This window comes from Leucoraja erinacea, chromosome 28 (assembly GCF_028641065.1).
Source record: "Leucoraja erinacea ecotype New England chromosome 28, Leri_hhj_1, whole genome shotgun sequence".
Classification (NCBI taxonomy): Eukaryota; Metazoa; Chordata; class Chondrichthyes; order Rajiformes; family Rajidae; genus Leucoraja; species Leucoraja erinaceus.
Genome location: NC_073404.1, coordinates 20,655,745 through 20,677,634, shown reverse-complemented (window position 1 = coordinate 20,677,634; position 21,890 = coordinate 20,655,745). Strand labels below are relative to the sequence as shown.

Here is a 21,890-nt window from a genome sequence, read left to right as displayed (position 1 = left end):
TTCATTTAAAGATCTGGAATAATGTAGAATAATAATAGAAAATACTTGAAAAACTCAGCAGGTAGTCAGGGAAATAGGGAATTGGGAAGAGGGAGGGCGGGAAGACAAATGGGCAGGATCATGCTTTACATCATTTTTAAGTAATGGAAAAGTTAATTAAAAATGCACCTAATTAGTGATTAAAAACATTAAACTAAAGCAACTGTTTTCAAAGAACGAAAATATCTGTTTTTTCTCTCATAATCCAAAACCCTATATTCCCCCCCCCCCCCCCCCCCCCCCCCCCCCCCCCCCCCCCCCCCCCCCCCCCCCCCCCCCCCCCCCCCCCCAGAATGAAAGGATCTTGGATCCTGCTGCAGATCTGACCCGATGAACTGGTAAATTTCAAACATAGTTGGAAATTCTAATCGCCCCATAGATGCTGCCTCACCCGCTGAGTTTCTCCAGCATTTGTGTCTACCTTCGATTTTTCCAGCATCTGCCGTTCTTTCTTAAACATGAAAATTGACTCAGGACTGGAAAATATTGGTATTTCAATCCAAACTGTGTATCGTTTCAGTTTATGTATAGCTAAGTTTCCGTTCTCTCAGTAAACAAATGCTGCCTTTCAAGCCTGGTAAGAGTTGACCTGATAACACTGCAGCAAGCTGTCCATAGTCTGACTATTTTAAATAATGTAATATACTGATGATTGGAACTGCTCTCTTGTCATTTCAGGTGCTGTGCCAGGAGGTGTACCTGGAGGCTATCCAGGGGGTGTACCTGGAGCTGGATATGGAGGGCTTCCAGGTGATCTTTTCTCTTTTAAAACCTTTTCATTCTTATTGAAATGTCTTTAGTGCTAAATTTTGAGTTTTACCTTCCATTCACTTTATGCAAAATTACAACTTTAAAGTAGACCGTGTTTTCCATAATGTACTGTATCTTTCAATCAATCATTCAAACAATCAGTCATTTAGCTTGGGTTCCTGAAGACTTTGCAAACAGCCTTTGTTGTTTTAGTATGCCTTAACATGTGTCACCATATGGAATATCCAAAGTTTCATTTAAAGATCTGGAATAATAATAGAAAATACTTTAAATACCTAGGAGGTACGTGGGGCAATAGGGAAGTGGGAAGAGGGAGGGACGGAGGGTGAATGTGCAGGATCATGATTTGCATCATTTTTAAGTAATGGAAAAGTTAATTAAAAATGTACCTAATTAATGATTAAAAGCATTTAATTAAAGCAGCTGTTTTTAACGAAAGAAAATATCGGTTTTCTCTCACAATCCATTCATCTATATTACCCATAGAATTAAAGTGTCAAATCCTGCTGCAGAACTGACCTGAAGTGGTACTGGTAAATTTCAAACATAGTAGGAAATTCTAACAAGACTGAGCTCCCATGCAGTAGTGAAATTACCAAATCAATTTGAGACCAGGTGTGCATAAGGTTATTAAAACAATGGAATGTTGGTTTACCTGATCAGAACCACTTTAGCAAGCTTTGTCCATTATTTCAGCTCAGAACTTGCATCAGGATTGTTCTTGACCATGAAAGTTGATTCGGCTTCTCCTGGAAAATATTGGTATTTCAATCCAGACTGCGTGCATTACTCAATGTATATATAAATTATTTCTATTTATTATTGCGTTTAGATAAAAATGGATTTGTGTGTTTTAGATTATCTTGTTTAGGACATTGGTGAGGCCAACTCCATTAACTTCACTAGAAAAACAAAATGGTTGTGCTACCGGTCATCATTTTGTGCCAGTTACAATGCTTCACAGAATATGCGCAGTAGATTTTCAAGAAGGAACTCCAGTAATCCTCATTTAAATTTCAGATCAAATAAAATTGCACGATCTGTAATCCAATAAAATAACCACTCCACCTCTGGCTATTTGCTCATGCTGCTCATTTTTTAAATTATTTGGTATACAAAAGATCAGTCTATTTGGTATACAAAAGATCAGTCTATTTTTTTTCCACTGGCATTCACAAGAAAATAATTTACATATGACCTATGATAATTAATGGGTAAATAGCTGTTTTATATATTTTTTTTTAATATCTTAAAGTTGGATACATCTTTGTGACCTCGATTTAAACAACTTTGGTTAACATTGTATATTTCTGGTGTGTCGTTTTTCTGCAATGTAGTGGTGCTGTTGGCTTTCAAAACATTAGTCATCATTTGACTATATGCAACTGATCGCTGTTCCATTATAACTTGTCCATTCCTTTGATGTTGCAGGTGGTGCATACAGGTCTGCAAAAGCTGCTAAATATGGAGGTACGATTTCCACTTTTGTAATTTACATATGATTCAAATTGTTAAGGTAGAGAAATATTAATAAGCAAAATCTTATTAAGGATAAAATCTGCAGAACAATTAAATTTATCATCTCTATGACCTCTAGGGAATACATTTCAATCCTGGTCAGCCTTTTTCTCAAAAGATAGATTCTTCCAAATATCACGATCAGTTTTCTAGATAATTTTAAAAGTTTTCAATTTCTCAATTTGGCTGCAATTAAACTAATTTTGAGGAATTGGTGTCTGATACTGAAGTTAGTTTAGTTTATTATTGACATGTGTACTGAGGTACAGTGAAATGCTTGTTTTGTATAGTGACAAGAATAACGTATTATGTTACCAGTTTACACAGAAAATTCAGAATTCAAGACGGGCACTTCAGATTGTTATTTTGTCTTAACTATAAAAGGCTTTATTAACAGAGAATCCACGCAAGAAATATGCAGTGAAAATTCCAGTCATGTGTAAACCCATGTTCTATCATAGGTAGCAAAGGGGAATCATCTATATTAAAAATTTGCATCCAAGAAATTATACCTACTAACAAATTCATATTTAAATAAAGAGAGTGCATAAGAAGTAATGAGGTTGAAACTACTAAATTCTCTGCATAATACTCTACCTATTATAAATGTTTTCATTCATATTGCATTATGCAAATAAACCGATTTTTAATTGTTCCATTCCAATCTATGATCTTGTTAGCATTTGATGAAATTAATGAGATACTATTTGCAAACGATAAGATGGCATAATCTTTCAATTAATATTAAGAAATACATTTTCCATATAGGAAGTATTGGAAATTTGCGTCCAAATATCGCATGGCCATTGGATGAATTGAAATTTAGCAATGCAAGTATTAGATTTTTAATAGGAAGAGTATCAAATAATTTCATTCAAATCTGGTAAATTGAATTAAAGTATACAATAGAGTGACAATTTTTAAGGTTATATACTAATTTAGTCTGGACTGGCTATCTATTGCTTCTCTATTTAGACCCTATTACAACTTTTTGATACCCAGTGTAGATCGTGTTGTATGTTATCATTGCTGCAATACTTGTAATAATACTGTGAGATTTTTTTTTTTTTAAATACAGTTTTAGGGATGTGGCATACCTAGCAAGGGTAGAATTTATTGCCCATATCTAATCACCCTTGAAAAGATTGTGGTGAGTTATTTTCTTGAAAACTTGCAGACTTTCTAGTGAAGGTACATCCACAATTCTGGTGCATTGAATGACACCCAAAATTTAAATACAGCAAAAACGTCAGAATGATAGTGATCTGAGGGTATTTAAATATATGATCACGTTCCACACAAATTGTCCTTTTAGCAAAAGAAAGTAGCATTTAGGTTATGCTACAGGATGTCTTAATAATACTACAAGTTATGATCTATTACCGAGGTCATGTTTATTGGGGAAAAAATGAATCTCAAGTAAGTGAAGCTAGATAGGATGGACTAGAAAAGTACAGTAATCTGCGTAGGAAAGAACTGCAGATGCTGGTTTAAATTGAAGGTAGACACAAAATGCTGGAGTAACTCAGCGGGTCAGACAGCATCTCTGGAGAGAAGGAATGGTGACGTTTCGGGTCGAGACCCTTCTTCAGTCTCGACCTGAAACGTTACCCATTCCTTCTCTCTAGAGATGCTGCCTGACCCGCCAAGTTACTCCAGCATTTTGTGTCTACCTTCACTAAGTAATCTGTTGAGTTAATGATACAGTTCATTCTAGAGGATTAAAACTAAGAGATGAGTTATGTGCCTCAAGCCTTGGTTGGAGTACTTTGACCAATTTCAGTCATTGTGACAAAAATATTAGAGGCAACAAAGAGCATAAAAGAAAATACAAGCTTCACATGGCCTCTCCAACATTGTAGATTCATACAGCGTGGAAACAAGCCCTTTGCCCAACTTGCCTACACCGAAAGATATGAGCCAAATGCAGATAGGTGCGACTAGTGTATAGGAGGCATGTTTGTCGGCATGGGCAAGTTGGGTGCTGAAGGACCGGTTTCCATGCTGTATGATTCTGTGACACTGATTCTATGACTGTAATGATTGCATAGCTCTTGTACTGACATTCCAGGTGGTCCTGGAGGAACTGGACTTGGAGGACTTCCAGGGGGTTTATTTGGAGGTGTTCCAGGTAACATTTATTTAATCATTAGCATTATTGAAATGAATGCGAGATGCAAAAATTATCGGTGACAGTTTTATTAAACACTCTGTCAACATGTTGGGATACTACAATGATAGCCATTAACTTTATGCCAATGCTACAGATATAGTTGTAGAATCTGAATCCTCAGTAGAATACTGCTGAGCCTAACATACAGATAAAAAAGTGATCTTCTCTAAGTAGCCTACTTGGAACTATTTGGAACTTAGAAGCTTATATAAATTGGAATCCTAGATCTCAGCAGCCTTGGGTTCAGATATTTGCTTATGTCATTCTCATTTTTCAGACAAATGCACAGAATGTATACACATATTTCCAGTCAGGAGCACTCTTCCAGAGATACTGAAAACACTTATTCTATTGGTGTCAAGGTGAACACCAGACCTATTTAAAATAAATCAATAAATTATGTACTTCATTGTTCTATTAATCCTAAAGGACCACTGAATAGTTTTGAGACTCCCAGCTTATGATTCAAATTGGTCAACATCAACAGAAACTTTATTAAAAACCTAACTAAAAGTTGGATCAAGCAATCTTTGAGCAGTAAATTCTTTATCTGTGCAAAGATTTTCGAAAACAAAAGCAGCAACTTTATGCTCAAGCACTATTCCAATACTTCAGCACACTTGCTAACCTGGGATGTTAATGCAACACGTTTCTATTCACAATACGACATGGCAAATTGGAATTGGGAAAACTCCCCCACAGTCAATATAACCAAAGCAATAAGTTATTTGTGAAACCATGCCGTATGGAAATTGTCTGATCCACTTAAATATATGTATGCCATGGTAACTTCACTTCATGAGTGAAGTTTGGTTGCAAAGTATTTTAAATCATCTGGAGAATGTGACAATTTGTTTTAAGGAAACTTTTCAACCAAGCCTTTCATCTGAAAGATGGGGAAAAAAAGCATTTTTCATTAGTAGGTCAAGACTGTTATGACTGGTATTTGGGCAATTCTAAGATACTGTCAGTGACTTACAAACCTATTTTCCATGCAAAGTACATTGGAAGCCATATTGATAAAAGAGAAGTGGTTGCACACTAAGTATCTAAGAAGGCATTGACAAGGCAAAAATTGACTGGATCACGTACAATCTGACCCATGTCTCTCATATGCCTCCCGTGGGACTCAGAAGTTTCATAACAATGCAGTTCTCAATCTCCTCAAGATTATTATGCTTGGTTTCAACGTTTCTTTTTAAAAGTTTGTTAATAATGGATTACAGAAATTTCTCCACCGCTTATTTTTGACCAACTAGCTCTCAAGCATATGTTTTCCCCATCTTTCAATTCTAGAATAATTTTGTTATAACTGCTGAACCCTTTCCAGGCTCTAAAGGAATTGTAGAAAATCATTACCATTTTTTACTGTCTCAGTAACCACTTTTTATAGAATCTTAAGCTAAAGGATGTATGGCCTAGACATTTGATGGCCTTTATATCCATTAGTTTGTCATGTGCTTTTTCTCCAATGTTAATGATTGCCCCTTTATCGACTGTGTCTGGGATGCATTTAGAGTCGCCTACTTGAAAGACACATGCAATAGATTTGTTGAATGTCTCTTACATTTCCTTATTTCCCATTATTAATTCTGAGAGTGTTGTTTATGGAATAAGATTTACTGAACAAATAACCTGTTATTATTCTATTTAATTCTATTAATGGTTAATACATTTCTTTAGTTGAATTTTAAATAAATTGACTTTTTTTTTTTAAATGGCATTCCTCAGGCAGTGCTATTAATATCTGTATTGTTATTAATTGCTCTTTATTAAATGATCCCTAATCTGTCTAATTTGTCAATTCTCTGTTGCTGTAGGTGGATATGCTGCAGCTAAAGCTGCCAAATATGCAGGTAACTCTTTGTAACCTTATGTCTAGCATGAAACTATTACTATATAAGTAACCACAAAAATTGAATGTTACCAATCTTCATGGAAGGAAAAAAATGTGTCATCATAACATTTACATCAAGAATATATTTCAAATCTAATTACATTCTTGTGAAAGGTAAACTTTTCAAAATATTGCAATCAACTCTTCCCAGTTCACAATATGATTAACAATATTAAAGTGTCATGAAAAGATTTACCAAACCTGAAGAAGGGGTCTAAACAAGGGTTCCGAACAGAAATGTCACCAGTCCTTTTTCTCCAGAGATGCCGCTTGGCCAACTGAGTTACTCCAGCATTTGCGTCTATCATTAATTTGACAGTATTGAGTTTGATTTTAGAAACTGCTTCCTAATTCAAGGTTATAGATCCATGAATCAACCCATATTCATTACCAGAGTGCAGAGAGAATTTCACAACGTGCTGGAGTAACTCAATGGGTCAGGCAGCATCAGTGGAGAGCATTTTGGATTGGGATGCTTCTTCATACATTCAAGCATTCCTTGTATCTACGCAGAGAATTTGTAATTCAAACACAACTTGTCTGGTCTTAACTGCAATGATTTTGTTCAAAGAGAAGCCAAGAGATATCTCACCACGTGATAAACAAGAAATGGAAATCCTTAATCATGGATTATAGTCCAAGATAAAATAAAATCTTTAAAATCTAGTGGCTAAGTGCTTTTCTATAAATATTTAAAAAAGATGCACAATTCAAAAGTTTGCAGAAGCAGTAGAAGGGTTAGAAACAGCTTTGTGTTTTTCTCTTCCTTGGTTATACTTTTTTGTGATATATTCACCAATTACTTTCTTGTCGTATTTGAAGCTGGTATCAGTTATCAGTTTTCTTTAAATGTTTGCTTACCCAACTTTTTATTTTTGCTGGAATACATCATTTCATTGGTGACCATTAATAATACTGAATAGACATACACTACTTAAAATGTTATTTACATTAAACCTTATTTTCAGGTATGTACAATTGACTTTTTATACAGGCATATTGGTTAATAATAAGACCTTTAAGCACATTTTGTTTAGATTCTAATCTATTAGTTAACACGAGCATCCTTGGGTTTAGATAATTGTCAAGCTGACTGGATAGAAAATTAGCTTAGGAAGTAGGAAGGAAGGAAGGAAGCAGAGGATGATGGTGAAAGGATGTTTTTTGGACTTGAGGCCTGTGACTAGTGGTGTGCCACAGGGATCAATTTGTAATTTATGCAATGGGCCAATTGTAATTTGTGATATATATCAACAATTAGGATGCAAATGTATAAGGTATGATTGATATGTTTGCAGATGACACTGAAATGGGTTGTATAATAGATAGCGAATATGGTTATCAAAAATTACAGGAGGATCTTGATCAGCTGGGCAAGTGGGCTGAGGAATGATTAATGGAGTTTCATGAAGATGAGTGAGGTGTTGCATATTGGGAAGTCAAACCAGGCAGGAGCTTCACAGTCAATGACAAGGCCCTGGGGAGTGTTGCTGTGTGGAGGAATCTAGGAGTGCAGGTACATAGTTCCCTGAAAGTGGCATCACATGTTATTAGGATGGTCAGGAAAGCTTTTGGTACATTGACCTTCATCGGCCAGAGTATTGAGTATAGAAATTGGGATGTTATGTTACAGTTGTAGAAGATGATGGCAAGGCTGCCCTTGGAGTACTACATATGTTCAACTTTTTTCACCCTATTATGGGAAGGATGTTAAGCTTGAAAGTGTGCAGAGAAAATTTATGAGCATTGTGAGTTCTTGATGCCTTTGCTTTAGGGGACATTGGGAAGGATAGGGCTTTATTCCTTGAAGCATGGGAGGCTGACGGGTATTCATATACAGAGGCATAAAACCATAATGGGAATAGATGGGGTGAATGCACAGTCTTTTCCCCAGAGTATGGGAATCGAGGACCAGAGAACAGAGGTTTAAGGTGAGAGTGGAAAGATTTATTAGGAACATGAAAGGCAATTCTTTCACCGTGGTGGATATATGGAATGAGCTGGCAGAGTAGGTGGTTGAGGTCGGCAATATCACAACATTTAAAAGATATTTGGACAGATACATGGATAGGAAAGGTTTAGATGAATATGGACCAAATGCAGGCAGGTGGGACTAGCATGAATGGGGAACCATGGTCGACACGTGCAAGTTGGGTCAAAGGGCCTGTTTCTGTCATATGACTCAATTGCAGAGAAAGGGTTATGCAAATAATACTCATTTACCTGCCCATTCCAATGTAAAGTACAATTAGCCAATTATTAAAATGAATGATATCTATAAGATATGATAAATCATAAATTTTAACTAGAGTTTCGCACTTCAGAAAGGAAATGACAAAGCATCTTTTATAGTGTAATAGAAAATTGGTATTCTGTGCCTCATCAGTCTATGTAGATATTGGTTCGGTTGTTATTCAAACGGAGATTGATGGTTTTGGCTGTACGCTATAGCAATTATTTTTTGAATAAATTTGAAGCACATGTTAGACTTGTGCAAATTGTATTATGTAATGAGCTTCAGAAAAATGAGCTGCCCCCTCCTGTTTTTATGTTTGTACCCTGCTGTTACTGATGTGGTTGATCATGACATATTAAGCTTTGATAGGCATAGTTTAAACGTATTTTCTATGTTCAGAGCATATATGAATGTTTTTGAAGAATAGGAAACTTTTTAATTTCATTGAATTTGTAACAAATCCATGTTACAAATTGTCTTAGTAATATGTCAATGCATGTACAAATGTTATGTTGTTCTGATTGAACAAATTGAGACAATGTTGATTGTCCTGGCATTCCAGGGGGAGTACCAGGAGGCATTCTCGGAGCATTAACTGGAGGCTATCCTGGAGGCGTACCTGGAGGTGTTTCAACACGTCTTCCAGGTAATTGATTTCTAATAATCTATTAGTTCACTTGCTGTTTCAATTGTGTTAGCAAGGTATAGCATGATTCTCCCACTCAAACGTGATGTTAAATTATATCTATTAAGTGAATGTTAATGGGTGAAAATGATTCCACATTTCATTTGAAAATTGAAAATTCTGGAGGTCAGGAAGTGGCCCAGGGGAAAGATACTCCGATAATATTTCAGACAATGACCTATCAACAGTATCAAATACTTCCAGGTTGTACAATTCCACAGTTTGATTTTTGCATGGGAACAATCTGCATTGATATAGATTTTTTTTCTCCAGAAATAGTATTTATCTCAGTGGCGGCAATGCTGTTGATCATTGTTCCACAGTCTATGTAGCTGGACTTTGCATGGTTATAACTTGTCAATCTTTTGTCATTACAGGTGGATATGCAGCAGCTAAAGCTGCTAAATATAGAGGTAACATTTTTTTTTTATTTTGTCATTTGGAAAAGCACCAAATTATTTTTGTATTCTGAGCATACCATATTATTAAGAAATATCATCCTAATTGATACAGCTGCATGAACATGACAAATAATTTCATCAACAAATAAAGATGCCATGTTTCATGATGGTAACATTTCCAGATATCATTAGTTCTTCTTTCTGTGGATTTAGCATAAAACAAACATGTTAGAAAAAGTGCCAATCTACACTTAGACAGCATTGAATTAATTATTGAGGATCTGTTCCTGATATAGTGATGGATGTGAACAACACCCAATATCCACTGCACATCCACATAGAATTTTTAATATGAGATGGGAGCTCCACAATTTTGCATGGTCTCAATTAATGGATAGAAGGCCTCTTGAAATATTTTTAATGATTCAACAAGAACTGCTAACTAACGTTCTTAATTTAAAGTTATTAAATATAATCTTTATGTACTCAAATATATATAACAGGATGTGAGGTACCACGTGTTATATCACAGCAAGACTTTCTGGTTTATTTATTTCTGATTATTTTTCCACAAAATGTAATATCAACATTTGATGGCTCTGTTAATTTTCAATGGAAGTAACAGAAATAGGGATACAAGGTAATAAGTGATGGGAGTAGAATTAGGCCATTTGGCTCATCAAGTCAACTCCGCCATTCAATCATGGATGATCTATCTCTCCCTCCTAACCCCATTCTCCTGCCTTCTCCCCATAATCTCTGACACCTGTACCAACCAAAAATATATCTATTTCTGCCTTAAACATATCCATTGACGTCCCCCACAGCCTTCTGTGGCAAAGAAATCCACAGATTCACCATCCTCTGTATAAAGATATTTCTCCTCATCTCCTTACTAAAAGAACCTCCTTTAAATCTGCGGCTAGTCTAGTCCTTGACTCTCCCACTAGTGGAAACATCCTCTCCACATTTACTCTATCCAAGTCTTTCACTTGGATAGAGTGTTTCAATGAGGTCCCTCCTCATTCTTCTAAATTCCAGTGAGTACAGACTCTGTGAACGCTCATCATAGGTTAACCTACTTATTCCTGGTATAATTCTTGTAAACCTCCTCTGGACCTTCTCCAGAGCCAGCACCTATCCTCAGATATGGTGCCCAAAATTGCTCACAATATTCCAAATGTGGCCTTACCAGCGCCATTTAGAGCCTCAACATTGCATCCCTGTTTTTGTATACAAGCCCCCTTGAAAGAAATGCCAGCACTGAGTTTGCATTCTTTATGACTGATTTGACTTGCAGATTAACTTTTTGGGAATCCTGCACCAGCACTCCCAAGTCCCATTGCACCTACAATTTCTGGATTCTCTCCCCATTTAGAAAATAGTCTACACCTTTATTCCTACTGCCAAAATGCATGACTCCACACTTTGCTACACTAGAATTCATCTGCCACTTCTCCACCCACTCTCCCAACCTGTTTAAGTCCTTCTGCAGAGTTCCTGCTTTCTCTACACTACCTGCCCCTCCACCTATTTTTGTGGAATCTGCAAACTTTGCCACAAAGCCTTCAATCTCCTCGTCCAAATCATTAATATACAACGTGAAGAGTAGCGGCCTCAGCACAGACCCTTGCGGAACTCCACTAGGCACTGGAGGTCAACCAGAAAAAAGCCCCCTTTATTGCCACTCTTTGTTTTCTGGCATGCAGCCAACCTGCTCTCCATGCTAGTATCTGCCCTTTGATACTGTTGGCTCTCATCCGCCTATGCAGCCTAACGTGTGGCACCATATAAATCTTAACAAGTTAAAATGAAGTGTTGACTTAAGCAATTCTGTGAATTGAAAGGCTCCGTTTTTTTCTGCAATTTGATTACATCAATCCCTCTTTTATGAAAATAGACAAAGTATTAATTATCCATACCAAAATTTTCTGCCTTCACATGTAGTTCATAGACTTTTGATCTTTAACAGGCCTAATCTTTTCCCATGATTTTCTCTTCCCTTCATATAGTTAAGAATAAATAACACTTTTTATTGACTTATTTTCTAGCACTTCTCATGTTTCTTACTTGATGTGTTGATGCTCTGTTGAAATAATTAGAAGATAATTTTTTGCAAATTGTTTAACATATGTTGTTTAATATAACTCTTCTATTTTTGCATTGCAGGTGCGGGAGGGGCTTTATCTGGCGGCTTTCCAGGAGGCTTATCAGGTATTGTGATGTGTCATCAACAAGTTTAACTTCATTGTGATAAATTTAATGAAATATGCAGATATTATTCCCATGATTTTGCAATTCAGTCCACCAATAAATTTATTCTGTGCCATTGTTCATTTTGTATCAAACAACTATTAAAATACAAGTGTGGCTTGTCTCTGCTCTTAGGGCTTCATTTAATACAAGGACATAATGTTGTCATGTCCCCTGTAGGAGACTTGAATCCTCTAACTGCCCAGCTAAGTGCAAGCAAACTATTGTGTTATTTAATGATGGGAAGTATTGATAGGATAGGCAATCGGAACCCTTTTCGCATGGTGGAAATGTCAGAGACTGGAGCACATAGATTTAACGTTAGAGGAGGAGAGATTAAAGGAGGCAGGTATTGGGGGGGGCAAAGGGCCTGTTCCTTTGCTGTATGGTTTTATGTTATCCCCATATATCCCATATCTGTCTTGTTTGCTATTATTTTGCTTCTCAATCTTACTTCAAGAAAGTAAAGTATTAATTTCTTCTACTGAGTTGGATGCCTTGTTGCTATTATTAATTCAGTAAATTTGTGAAACCATTTTCAGGAACTATTACTTCATTTATAAGGAAATGTTCAAAAGGGAACACAATTATCCAGATGAGGCCAAACAAATAGATTTTGTACAATTATCATTACCGTTTGTTTTAAATTTATCCTCTCCTATTAAGCTATCTGAAAATTTAAAAAATTTAAAAAAAAAAGAGAGAAACTACTTGGTCAATTCAACCAAAAATATCTGTATGTTTTTCCACAGATATTGCCTGATCTACTGAGTGTTTTCACTGTTTCTGTTTTCTGCTTCTGCATTCTTGATAACAGTCAATTTTGAATAGCTGCAGGCTTAAAGTTCAGTGCATGTAAAAGCATGAGATTGATATTACAGTGGGATGCTAAAACCACTTTGCACTTGGGTCACTGAAAGATTGTTTCACTTTTCAATTTGGCCCAGCATCTAGACCAGGTCTGGGGTTTCTGGGGAGAGAGAGTGGGCAGCTGTCATAGGCCAGAAGATGAGTTTTGGCTCGGGCATCTGAAGAGCGTGGGTAGCCTGAGTCTGATCAGGGCCAGAAAGGGAAAAAATTATGAAAGAGAAAATAATTAAAAACATTATTAATGGCAAGAAATAAGAAACAGAGCATGGCATTATTGAACAGAATGAACAAGCATGTGTATAGTAATGGGATTCTAACATAGTTAGAATAAAGTTTAATTACTTTATTCCTTTGTTGCAGGTGGAGCTGCCGGGGCTAGAGCTGCTGCGGCTAAAGCTGCAAAATTTGCAGGTAAATCTATTTCTAAATTTTCTACATTATACTATCACATTCTTTTTAAGTTCCTAATAGTTCTTTTTATTCTTAAACACAACATAAGACATTAAAACGCAATGAACTTGTGTTTATTAAGCTCCTGGAAAAAGGAGCTAAAAGTGCAGCAAATCAAAACAGAGATGTGAATTAAAGGGCCCTGGACGTGACGATGTTGTTTAAGTCATAAAATATGCCAGACCCATTATTCGTTGCTCCACTTTGTGTCATCTCTTTGTCCCCTATATGTTTCTGTATCTCTGTAAAATGCTGTGTCTTCCAGACTGATCATTTCAGAGGCCTCAATCAGGCTATTAGACTACATTGGGATCTGGGGACATGCCTGGATATTTCAGTGTTCCTCCTCTTCATGTGTACGTGAAGAGGAGGAGTTTGTAGAAATTAAAGAAAAGCACAAGATCTACAACGCAGTGTTAATGGGAGACTTTAGCAACTCCAACAATTGTAGGGATGTGGATGTGTTGGCAGAAGATAATGGAAGGAATTCTTGTGTAATATTCAGAAAAAAAATTGATTGAGGCTGAAGGTCCCAGACCTGATGATTACAGTGAATTAAGTAGAGAATACTACAGTTGAGGAGAATCCCAGTGATAGTTGTGTATACTTCATGTTAATTATAATGAAGGACATGAGATATCCAGAAGTAAGAAAACTGGATTTTTGCAAATATAGAAAGGGTTTGCACAGTTAAACTGATGTAAACAACGGAAGCATTAGACAACTAGTTGCATGGGTAAAAACCTTTCAAAAGTTTGATTATGAGGAAGAGGAAAGCATGAAACTAATTTACTTGCTCTTGGAAAAAGCCACAAGAAACTCTTGTGGTCTAATGGCACCTGTTTTCAATTGTATAATATACTGATAGGTAAGGAAATTCATATGAAGAGAAATAGTCTCATTCTACAGCAATTATAGTGATATGCTGATCAATGCCACCGATAACAATAATTGATAGTTTTCCCAAGGCATTTGCAGTCCTAACTGATTGTTTCTGAGTAAGAAGCTTGCTAATTAATTTACTAGATTGTTGACTGTCACTTTCCCCTGATGATCATACAGGTGTGCCAGGGGCAGTTCCAAGCACTGGACTAGGAGGTCAACTAGGAGGTCAACTAGGAGTTATACCAGGTACTTGGACCTAAATACTTATGTTGCCCTGTTCCAACTCGTGCCTGGAGTTTCAGACTTAAACTGTAGTGCATAGTTTAGAACCAAGTTAACCCAAAATATCATGATATATGAAAATAAATTAATGGGTGTATTCAATAGTGGGCATTCAACAGTAGTACCAGTAGTATCATTCTTTTCTTCATCTAAAATATTTCAGAATTCAAGAATAATAGTTGATGTTTACAATACTGCAAGATCAACTCTATAAACAGATGATCTCGGCTATTTCCTTACCCTCTCAATCTTTTAATATTTTAGGTGGAGCAGGTGCAGCCAAAGCAGCTAAATATGGAGGTAAATATTCATTAAATTTAATACATTACAGAGTGCAGTTAGCAATTTATTATTTTCTCTGTGAGATTAAATTAATGCTGTCAAAGATAGTCATTAAAGATTACCCACCAGCAGATACTGCACCAATAGCAGTATCATTATGTGTTTTTTTTTTAATCACTGAGTAATTAAATGTTTATAGAAAGCAAATTGCTTCCATAGAACTGGCTGCATAGAACTAGAAGATGTTTCACCATGATGTTACAGCTGTGAAGGTTGATGTGGGTGCACAGGGGTAGAAATTAATATTAGGTCAATAAGTTTATGTGCGTAGGGGTAAATGTATTAAGAATTTAATTGAAAGTTTGTTTTTTTTGTAAATATGTAATTATCCTTCAAATTATTTGTGAGTAGATTCAGTTAATTGTACTTCTGTTACTGACGAAAGACTGTTATGAGGTCGAGTTTTAATCAAAACTAATGGTTGAGCACGTTCCATTATTTTCGAAAGTGCTGGCGTTTGAAATGATCCAATTAGGCTGCAGGAGCAAATGACTACTTTATTTTAATCACTATTGCAATGTCTCAAGGACAATGATAACTGTTTCATTTGTTTGTATTGAAGTAGTTTACAGAGATATGTGCTGCTTTACTGAAGCATATTTTTCTCAATAGCACTAAAGTAGTTCCCTGTTTGTTCGATTTAGAGGTTCGAAAACTATTTATTGGCCTCAACACTTGACCATCTATGCACTTTTGAAATCAAGATCAACAGGAATAGAAATTAATTTGTTCATTTACAACATGCACTAACATATACTGCAGAGAATTCCGTGCTAGTTTATCATTGTTTTGTAAGTGCACCTGATGCAGGTAGTCAATTCCATGCTTTTCCATACCATTGTATAGACTGTTTTGAATCTCCTCCAGTTATCTCAACAGAGTGCCTCACAATTGTTTGATGCCAAGTTAAACTAATCACCACTACATGTGACCCTTATCCCTCCAATTCCAGCATATCCATATGCCTATCAAAAAGCCTCTTAAATATCCCAGTCATATCTGCATCCAGTACCATCCCAGGCAGTGCATTCCAGATATCCACTACTGTGTAAAAAGCTTAGAAACATAGAAACATAGAAATTAGGTGCAGGAGTAGGCCATTCGGCCCTTCGAGCCTGCACCGCCATTCAATATGATCATGGCTAATCATCCAACTCAGTATCCCGTACCTGCCTTCTCTCCATACCCTCTGATCCCCTTAGCCACAAGGGCCACATCTAACTCCCTCTTAAATATAGCCAATGAACTGGCCTCGACTACCCTCTGCGGCAGAGAGTTCCAGAGACTCACCACTCTCTGTGTGAAAAAAGTTCTTACCCCACACATCTCCTTTAAACTTTGTCCCTCTCACCTCAAAGCAATGGTCTCCGGTCTTTGACATTTCCATCCGAGATAAAGGTTCTGACTGCCCACACTAGCGCTATACTTCTATCAGGTTTCCCCTCAGCCTCTTTGATACAGGAGAAAACAATCCAAGTTTATCCAAACTCTCCTTGTATCCAATACCATCTAATCCAGGCAACATTCTGCTAAACATCTTCTGCACTCTCTCCAAAGTATGCCCATCCTTCCTGTAATGGGGTGACTAGAACTGTGTACATTACTCCAAACGAGGCCTACCCAAAGTTCTTTAAACTTTTTCACTTTTATTATGGGGTATTGTGTGATGATTGACGATTAAAAAATGAATTTAATCCATTTTAGAATAAGGAACAAAATGGGGAAAAAGTGAAGGGGTGTGAATACTTTCTGAATGCACTGTACCCGTGTAACGCTGCTGCTCACAGACCTCCAGCCAGAATAACACCCTTTCACCGCAACCCTGATTGTTATGAGTAAGCCAGTTTTGTATCTAAATGACCAAGTCACCATGGATCCCATGCATCTCAATCTTCTGGATCAGCCTACCATGAGGGACTTTATCAAATGACGTACTGAAATTCATATAGACAACATGAACTGCCCTTCCCTCATTGATCACCTTTGCCATCTCCTCAGAAATCTCAATCAAGTGTGTAAGACATGACTTGCTGCAGACAAAGCCATGCTGCGTATTCCTAATTAACCCATTCTCTTCCGAATGAGAAAATTAATCCTATCCTGAAGAATCCTCTCCTGATGGCTTCCCAAACATTGACGTGAGGCTCACTGGCCTATAATTTCCTGAATGACTCTATGACACTCTTCTGTTGGCATTGCAGGTGGCCCAGGAGCTGTGCCTGGCGTTCAGCCAGGAGTTATACCTGGTAAGTTGATTTCTGATGTCGGGCAAAATATGTAAATTGTGATTTTGTATTCACGTGGCCATGCTTTCAGTATGCAGAGCCATTTGTGAATTATTGTGCCAGAAGAAATTAACTTGCGATTGACCATGAGAAAAAAAAAATTGGGGTTAATGCCATGTATCCAGGGAACTTGCATTACCTTCTGATTCAACACTGCAATATTTCACCAACAATTTGAATGTAAGGGCAAAGTATATAGTTAATAACAAGACCCTTAGCAGTATTAATGTACAGAGAGATCTTGGTGTTGAAGTCCACAGCTCCTTGAAAGTGGCAATACAAGAAGATAGAAAGGAAATGGTATACTCGGTACATGGTATCCTTCATTGGTTGAGGCATTGAATATAAGAGTCAGGAAGTTATGATACCACTTTAGTCCACATTTGGAGTGTACAGTCCTGGTTGCCCCATTACATGAAGGATGTGGAGGGTTTGGAGAGAGTGCAGAAGAACTTTACAAGAATGTTGCCTGGATATTGTGGCAATGGTTGATTGTGTATGCATTAAGTATTAGATGGGAATGATGAATGGTGGAGATCATTTTTGATTGGTAATGGAATTGTAATACATGGGGCAATGTTTGAGTAGAGTGGTGCATTTTTTGATAGATTATTTTTGTTGATGACCTTAAACTCGTATGAGATTATTAAACTGTATCCGGATTTAAGACTAGGCTTTAGTAATATTTCCTCCATCAATCATCCTTCCATTGCTTTCTTTATTTCCAAAGGGGGTTTCTGGGCGCAAGTTGACCACCACTTAAGCAACGATGTTGATGTCAACATCGGCAAAACAAGATTCTCATACTCTGACGTATATCTCCACCCTTCTGTACAATGCTCTCCAAATAGTATTAAGACTTCTAATGATTGACACCTTTTATTTCTTTGAATCTTTGTACAGGCCCCATGTATAAAAATTCTAAGTTGAGCTCTGCCAGACAATGGCATGCCTTCTTGTGCACTGCCACATTGACACTTTTAGTCAGCGGGTACAATGGAAAACTTTGGGGTGTATAAATAGTGGTTAATAAATTACATGAATTAAATTAATCTTCGTCACCTTTCAGCCAAATCAACATCACATATGCGATGTAATTTTCTTATCTTATCTTTTCTGTTATTAATATAGGAGTTCAAACTGGATCAGTAGCAGGTACAGTCATTTTATCTTAACATTGTCACAGTGTAGCAAAATTCTGCAATTATCATCATTTCATTGGCATGGCTTCCCTATTTACTGAGCCAATGAAAACATAATAAAATAAAACCAATTAGATGATTTTGGAGAAGGTTAATTTTAATCTGTTTCAACTATTATGTGAACAATCGAATAGTACAAATGGTATATTGCCTTTGCTAATTGTTCAGTCATGTGATCAAGATCAAGTTATGGAATGTAAGGGTGGGAAGTCAGCACCTCTAATACTCCCAGTAAAGTCATTTAGGATGGGTTTAGCTTACTGGATGGAAGTATGCCAAAATATCCACGCATCAGCTCAGCAACCATACTGTATGTCTTTGTTCAGGGAAGTTCTCAACCCATGGTCTTGTGGAAATTATAATTGACTTGCAATTCAACAACAGGAAATCCAGAGCTGCTACCTTTAGCTTCAAAAGAAGTGTTGCATCATTTTGAACTTTATTTATGATCTAGCTTTTCCGGGACGGGAAAAAAAATAAATGGAAAATGTTCACTATGTAATTGTAAAATAAATAAATAAAATATTTAATGAAATATTACCAAAAATAACAGCAGCAGCTGTGGAAATAATGGCCACTGAAGTAATGTTTATCTTTTGCATTTAAAACAAAAATCACATATATATCACAAGTATATTTTTCTTCATATTTCTCTGAGCTTAACAAAGCACCTGTCATTGCAGACACCCTCATGGTTATAGATGCAGATATTTAAGAAAGCAATTGGTATAAAGGAAGATAATTGAGTGCAAGAGCTGACATGTCCTTAGGCAGTCACACGGATCCTTAGGAATAGTGTATAGTTTTCATCTCATCCGAGGAGAGCTGCTCTTGTCCTGGAGGGAGTGCTATGAGGTGTTACCATACAAATTCTTGAGATAACAGAACTGGCATTTAAGAGGAATTGGGATGATTTGGCTTATATTTAGAAAAATGAGAGGGGAAAATTAGAGAATACTAATGGGATTGGCCAGATGGGATGGGGAAATATATTCCTAACAGTGAGGGAAAAACTAGGGATTACAGCCAAAGGATATGAAATAGACCTTTTCCGACTGAGATGAGGAGAAATTTCTTCAACCAAAATGTTGAAAATCTGTAGAATTCTCTACCATAGAATATAGTTAATGTCAAATCATTAAAAATATTTTATATTAGAAATTTTACCAATGACAAAATAGATCATGAGATTTGGTGGAAAATCAGGAAATAGGTGCTGAATTTGCATGATCAAATTTAATGGCGGAGCAGGTTCATAGTAGCCAATGGCCTAATCTTACTATTTTCAATGGCTATTAAGTAACTGAAGTAATTCAGAATATTGATATCTCCTTTCATGAATTCTTATTACAGGTATCCCAGGTGATTTAGCAGGTACAATTATTTGTTCTTGTTTTTTACCTAGATGTTGTGATGTTAATACCATAACCATTTCAGGAAACATTACAGCCAAAAAGTCTGTACCATTATTCAACACAAATTATTGTCCTTCCATAATTACCCCTGAACAGAAGACCCAGTGAAGAGTCAACCACTTTGGTTGGTCTGGGGTTTCAAATGGGTCAAACTAGATGAGAATGGTAGATTTCCCCTCCTTAATCAAACCCAGATGAGTATTTGCAACAATAAAGTAATTCATGATAATCAGTATCAGTATTATAATTTTAACACTGGATCTACTTAATATCTTGGTTGGATTAGAATTGGGTCTACAAATGATTTGTCCAAGCCTCTCAATTCTGCTCCAAGTACTTAACCACCATGCAACTGTACTCCTTATAACATAAATGCTTCAGCAGAATTCATAACAACTAGGTACTGGGAGTCGATTGGAAACTTTCTAAAAGAAAGCAGAAGTAGATAAAAGTAATGATTAACCTTCAGGATTAAATGTATTACACTATTGGCAAAACTGGCTACCAAGCAACATTTTTTATTGGACATCCCATAAGGGTACATCAATCAGCGTGTTTATGTCAGTTCTATTTATAAAGATGGTTTGGATTTAATCTTCCAGATTTTGCCATGTAACCAAATGCCAGCAGCCCCCACTGTTATATTTATATCAACAGACAGAATGTCAGAATGGGTCTGGTTCTGATGGTCGGACTGATGTAAATGTTAGGGGGTGATGTTATTCTGTTGCAATGGCACAGGCACACAGGGGTTAGTTTAGAATTTTATGGCTTTATATGGAAATTTATGTCAATTTCATTGTTGTAGCCTTTTGAATTAATTTGTTAGCTGTCCAATGACAAAACAAAATCTCTCCAAATAAAGCTTGCAACAGGTTTGCAAAGTTGTCTTGGCTTTATTTCTCTAATGCTTTGACAAAATAACTGAAAAAGCACAAACATGTATCTAAAAATATGTTAAGCATGAGTTACTATTTATTGGATTGAACAGGCGATGTACAAATGATTGATTTATCACTAATGGTGATTCGAGTTATGATTTAATGCAAATGTACTTCATTATATTGTTCATTGTTACATAGCTTTTACGTTACAATAAATTCTGTCATCGTAGAAATTATGAAGATAAATCGGAATGATGTTCAGTTAAATTACTTAAAAGAATAAGTCAACTGATAAAATAAATTTCCGTTGGCCTGCTTGATTCAATATTTAGGCTGTTCTTTAAATGGGAGTGCACAGCTGCCACCTCAAATGGTTGGAGACATTTTTAACTATAATAGTTGTTACCAGAATGAATTGCATTTTTTGTGTCAAAATTGGTGGAGTGTGCACACTATATACTAGTCCACTTTCTATTGGAAATAAATACTTGTGGAAGTAATTGGGGTACTTGGATGTAATGCACACTATCTATAATTTTGCATTTGCTATATATTATTTTCTTTTTAATGCTTTATTCATATTTTGGAGATTCACTGGTTAAAATATTTTACATATACAATAGATCTTATACAGAAAGCCATTGATTTTTAGAATATTACATTTAGTTCTACTTTGTATTTAATTTATCTGTACTCTGTTGTAACTAGTCAATCCTCTGTCATTGCAGGCAGTTATGCCGCAGCTAAAGCAGCTAAATATGGAGGTAAGTCATTCTACCCACACCAAAATGAGCATTCAGTACTGTAGTTGCAACATATATTTCTTAGTAATATATACATCTGTGTATTTTAAAAAGGTAGGCTTCCTGTAAAGTATTGCATTTATAACTGCTAAAGCTTATGTAAAATTAAACTTCAATGATTATAAGGTTCCACTATGAGAGAAAATCTGCATAAATATTACACTTGGATGTGATTAATATTTTACAAAGAACCTGACCCATTACCATTCCGTTCATCTTTTTTATTATCAATATCATGACTGAACTCTGATACCTCTATCTGTTTTATTTAAAATATTCAAATTTCTTGAAATATGGCAAGGTATTGTTTTTCTCAGTGTTACAATGAAATATTAAGTTTTAAATTTTAATTTTTTTAAATCATCCTTTATAGCGCAGCAGATTGAGAAGTAGCTGCTTAACAATCAGTTCTCAACTCAATAAATGTAACTTTATTTATTGTTTCGAAATAGAGAGAGGAAATTAGATATGCAATTCTGTAGGCAAGTATAATGGTGAT

The 21,890-nt window shown here is 36.1% G+C and overlaps 1 protein-coding gene across 1 annotated transcript in view; it reads left to right on the top strand.

Moving 5' to 3' along the window:
* Positions 1–21,890, top strand: part of LOC129710464 (elastin-like) — a 120,740-nt gene that overhangs the window by 85,546 nt on the left and 13,304 nt on the right. Inside the window, exons 34-47 of the mRNA XM_055657419.1 lie at positions 718–789; positions 2,242–2,280; positions 4,400–4,459; positions 6,322–6,357; positions 9,197–9,280; positions 9,697–9,732; positions 11,890–11,934; positions 13,204–13,254; positions 14,356–14,424; positions 14,725–14,760; positions 17,004–17,048; positions 18,219–18,242; positions 19,643–19,663; positions 21,317–21,352. Of these exons, the coding sequence (XP_055513394.1) occupies positions 718–789; positions 2,242–2,280; positions 4,400–4,459; positions 6,322–6,357; positions 9,197–9,280; positions 9,697–9,732; positions 11,890–11,934; positions 13,204–13,254; positions 14,356–14,424; positions 14,725–14,760; positions 17,004–17,048; positions 18,219–18,242; positions 19,643–19,663; positions 21,317–21,352 (654 nt within the window). The remainder of the gene's footprint in view (positions 1–717; positions 790–2,241; positions 2,281–4,399; positions 4,460–6,321; positions 6,358–9,196; positions 9,281–9,696; positions 9,733–11,889; positions 11,935–13,203; positions 13,255–14,355; positions 14,425–14,724; positions 14,761–17,003; positions 17,049–18,218; positions 18,243–19,642; positions 19,664–21,316; positions 21,353–21,890) is intronic.